Raw genomic sequence first — 4717 nt, forward strand, 5'->3', positions numbered from 1 at the left:
CGTCCTGCCAACCCCTTGCCAGGCCAGCACGACGTGCACGGACGGCTAGACCTTCTGCAATAGCGTGCAACGAGATCCTTGCAGAAAAACGAACGGCAGTACAACTGTGGCCCCTCCTTGCCCCACTCCGCCCCACCGCGCCCCGGGCCCGGGGGCCCAAGGCGGCCTGGCGGCCCAGCACGCCGCGCAGTACGTTGCACAAGCCGCGAGGCGGGGTGGGGCGAGGCGGGGCTGGTCGCTGTACCTACACGGAGATCGTCACTTCGGACGTGTCGTAGCGTGGCGTCACTGACGGGGATGGGGCGCCGGTGTGGCCAATCGGTCGCTGTGTAGGCAAACTGACTGCAACACACCCCTTCCCCCTCTCCGTGCCTTTGTGCCACGCCCCGCCGCACCGCGGCGGGCACGACGTGTGACAGGACAACGGCGGGGCAGGGCGGGGCGGGGCGAGGTGGGGGCGCGGGGCCGCTACACTCGGCGGCCGAGCGACCTTGGCTTGTCGCGGCGGTGGCGGCGGCTGGAGCGAGTCTGGAGCGGGACTGGAATGGAGCTGGAGAGACGCCGCTGCAAACTGACACTTTTCGTCTCTTTCATATGCACGCCCCGCGAGGAGTGGACCTTTCTCACTTTCTCCTCCCACGTGTCCAAGGTCGGCCGTCGGCCCTCACCCAGCCCAAAGGGTACCGCCGGCCGGCAGCGAAAGGTCAAGGGCTGACAAAAGACTCGTTATCCTCTCGCTGTAACGAGCTTGTATCGGGGCTTGGGCTGGGCCTGGACACAGGAGGAGCCACGCTCTACCGGGCGCAGCTCACCGTGAGCTGTTCCCCTTGTCAGCAAGCGCCCAGTGTCGCAGGCCAGGCCACCCGGACGGCCTACATGTACATGCGTTGCGATCCCACACACCCGTGCTCGTGCTAGTCGACGGATTTGGAACGGATTTGAAGAGGAAGTTATTATTTTCTTTACAACAATTTTTAAGTATTAAACAAGTGTCTACTCACCCTCATCCACGCGTAGAGGCCGAGCGAGCCGCTAGAGATGTCATGACAAGTTTGTCTTGACAATAAGATTTACAAGCCACGCCAAAAGTGTGCCCCAGCAACCGGAGCCCAACTCCACCCTCCACCCCCGGACTGCCGACCGACCGACCCATGTGGCCTGGACCGGCCGGTCAGAGAGGCGGTGGTGGCCCATTTGTCTCCCCTAGTGTCTGCTGTAGCGGAAGGACCAGAACAAAAACGTAAGCGGGAGTCTGAATTAAAGAGTAGTGTGATAAAGGTCCTTGCATTTTGGATTTTCGCGGCGTAGTTGTCGGAAGACTAAGTTCTCCAAACCGTCATGGCAATTTCTCGTAAACACGTGGTTACCATTTCTAACTTCCGTTTTTGTTCCTTCCTCCTACTTCTACTAAAGCACGGATTTAAAGTGTCACAATCTCTTTCATTGTTCCTCAGCTTTAAGCTCCAGCTTTATAATAAATAAATTTGGCAAAACCCCTTCTCCTGTTTTAGGCACGGAACCACTTGAATTGGCTTGGCCCACGTGTTTAGCTGTATAGTGCTTACGGGTCTCCAGGACGTAGGCGGCGTCCGCAGCAGCCAGGCACATGGTGGCCAGCAGGGCAGCCAGCAGGCCGCGCAGGCCCAGGGTGCTGCCGCCGGGATGCATGTTGCTCGCCGCGCACTGTCTCACTTGGGGCGTCGTCACTCACGCACTATACGCGACGTCGCGCGGGTCGCGGCACCCGACCGGGCTGTCACGGCGTGCTCGGCGGGGTCCTCGGCGGGGTCCTCGGGGCGGTCTGCGCGCTGTGCGGAGCTGGCCGGCGCAAGGGGCATTAAGCCGCCGGGCCCACCTGCGGTACCTTATGAACGTGTACTAACCAACTCACCGACGGAGACGACGCGACGCCCCCCGCCAACCCCTGCCCCACCCCGCCGCGCCCCGCCGCGCCCCGCCGCGACTCCTTACCCCTACCTGGGCCTGATCCCCACGTCCCTCGCGCCCCGCCACGCTGCTCCTGGCCCGGCCCGGCCCCGCCACGCCGGGGCCCACCCTACTGCTGGGCCATGCTGGGCTCGGAGCCCTATCCCAGCGCTGAATGGCTGGCAGTCACAACTGTCAGCTGGCTTCCTAAATCACCCTTTGCCCTGAAGTCTAAAAATTGGCTCTTTTTCTTTTCGACCCTAGGAACATGAAACTATCGACCAACAGTCCGTCGCACGGTAAAAACTACCCCCTGCATGACAGTTTGGAAAACAAAGACGTCTTACACGCAGAAAAAAATAAAATCGTGGCACTGCTAAGGTTTTTGCACCGGGGCTAAAAATTTACTGAATAGACTCCGCTAATTTATTTAGCATCAGGTTTTAGCCATCCAGTAAGCCGTGCTGTTAATTAACCGTGTAGCTAATGACTTAGCTGTACAGCTACATAGTTTTACATCCAGCTATCTTTTTTGCACGGGTGTAAAATTGTGCAACTTTGCACGGAACTGAATTTTAATTTTTTTATTGCATGATATGTAAGAAATGCACGGGAACTTCTCGGTTTTTACAAGCTGTCACGGAAACTAAGACGTTCTATTTACCGTGCAATACTCGCGAGCCACCCTAAGGACCTTCTGAAAAGTGTACAAAGTTGCCAAAGCAAAGCCTTTCCATGCGGATATCGGGGAACCCTCCCCCTCCCGTTCGTCCTCCTCTGCGCCCTCCCCTCCGCCCTCCGCGTGTGTCCGGTGTGTCAAGAGCGCCAAGAGCAGCAGTGATTGTTCTTCTCGTTATCGCGACTCGCCCAAAGAGCGGTGCTGGCGGCGTCGCTCGGGTGTCATTTTTCCTAACCCATGGCATGGCTCGAGGCTGGCACATATATGGAGGGACCCGGGCAGAGCAGGAGATTCTGGACGCAACAAGACGTCATCCCAAAACCCAAGCAAGGCGGCGGCGGGGGCCGGCGGATGCGACGCGGCTCCCTCGAGTCCCTGGCACCTCGCGCACCCACACAGGGCGGCACTCGGGGCGGGGCGCTTTGTGGGTCACACCTCCGCTGCAGTTCCAGATGCAAATAGGGCTGGAGCCTCGGCCGGGGCCGCCGCCGCCCTACCGCCCCGCAGCGCTCGCGTTGCGTGCCATAACCCGCGGATCACCCGTCATAAATGGCGCGCCGATGCGTGGCGTGGCGCGGCGCCGCCTGGCGTGGCGTAGCGCGGCGGGCGGCACTCTCCTTACCCTTGAGGCTGTTTGCCAGAGTGGTTTGTGTGCGCTTTTGTTTCGAGGCGGGCCCAGAGGGGGCGGCCGGGCGGACTGCGACGCGGCGTCGTCGAGACGGTGCTGTCCTGCCTTAGGTGCACCCCCACCGCACCGCGTCCGCGCCGCACCCCCGCTGCCTAATGTAACCCAAGGCTCGAGAGGATCGCCCTGCCCGCCCCACCTCGCCCCGCTCCGCCCCACCCCGCCTCTCCTCTCCCCGCCACTCCCAACACCTCCCCGCACCGCCACCCCATCTTTACCCGACGAGTCAGCAGCAACAAGCAGCGACGCATCGAGCCTACACGTGCAGTGAAGACGTTCTGCGGAGTAGGGGTTTGCGATGGGACAGCGATCGCCATCCTGTTATTCTTTGCACTGCCGAACGCAAATACCCATACAAGTAAGTGCGTTCGTTTCTGCCGAAACGTTCCTGCTCCCTGGTTTTTGGCGCGAAAGTCAACAATTACCAGCAGGCGGTCACCGCCAGAGACGCTTCAAGAAGCTTTTGGCTGAATTATTATTTTTGGTCAGACGTGTTTGTCAGTGGTGAATCCCCAAACCCGGTCCGAGGCCCCGGCGCTTGAACATTGAGTGTCCAGCGAGCTTCCGTATCCTCCTCATCCACCAGTACGACGTCGTATAATGCGTTTCTGTACCCGTGAAAACAAAGAGCTCTGTCCTGGGTAAAGATATCGCCCAGGAAGTAGTCTGCTCTCCTCAGGTTCATTCGGCACATTACGAGAGCTGGGCGCCTGCGAGACTCGGGGTAGGCCACCCCGCACGACACGCATGCGCGGAAGGCACGATGTTGCCTACCTGCCAGGCGCTAGGGGAGCATGCGGAGGCTGAACTCAGCAGTTTCATAACGGCGGTTGGTGGACGTACTTTCTGGGTGGATCCATTAGCTAGCTCAGAGATAGTACCGCAAAATCACGTTTGAGACAATTTCCTCTGTCAGACAGTACTACATTTGCTTTGTTGGTTCTACCAACTAACCGTGTGAATACTGCTGAGCTATGTGTAACTAAGAACTTCCGCTCATGCCACGCTCAGCACAGCGTGGCTCTCTCCAGTTCACTCATCCTCCCTTGCTGCCCTGCCACTTTACGCTAACGCAAGCATTGGACACGCTAAGCGTGGCCTGAGCGTAAGTTCTTCGTTAATGTTGATCTTGTCCCAGAATTATCCCTGTCGGACACGATAGTTGTACTACCAATCATTTTTCTGAGTGTGTCGGATTGTGTCGAAAGCAGTAGTGGTCTTATTATTTCTCGAACGCAAGAAAGACGTCATTCACACTCGAACTGTTTTTGCAGTCAAAAGTTCTAGTGAGGCCAGGGGCGCGTCCAGGAGGGAGTCTGGGAGGAGCCTAGTCCTCCTCGTCCTCACGGCACCCACGCACAAGGCACTCCGCTAACACGGGCCGCCTGCCCGTTTAGCGGGTTGCCCTGCAGCCCGCCGCCCCCACC

At 59.0% G+C, this 4717-nt stretch overlaps 1 protein-coding gene across 1 annotated transcript in view; it reads right to left on the reverse strand.

Annotated features, from left to right (window-relative positions):
• The window catches only part of LOC113207841 (circadian clock-controlled protein daywake-like), a 6932-nt gene extending 5056 nt beyond the window's left edge, over window positions 1–1876 (reverse strand). Inside the window, exon 1 of the mRNA XM_026424565.2 lies at window positions 1566–1876. Coding sequence (XP_026280350.2) covers window positions 1566–1668 — 103 coding nt within the window. The 5' untranslated portion in view covers window positions 1669–1876. The remainder of the gene's footprint in view (window positions 1–1565) is intronic.
• Between the last annotated feature and the right edge of the window lie 2841 nt (window positions 1877–4717).

Source organism: Frankliniella occidentalis, unplaced genomic scaffold (assembly GCF_000697945.3).
Source record: "Frankliniella occidentalis isolate FOCC.00 unplaced genomic scaffold, Focc_3.1 Scaffold47, whole genome shotgun sequence".
Classification (NCBI taxonomy): Eukaryota; Metazoa; Arthropoda; class Insecta; order Thysanoptera; family Thripidae; genus Frankliniella; species Frankliniella occidentalis.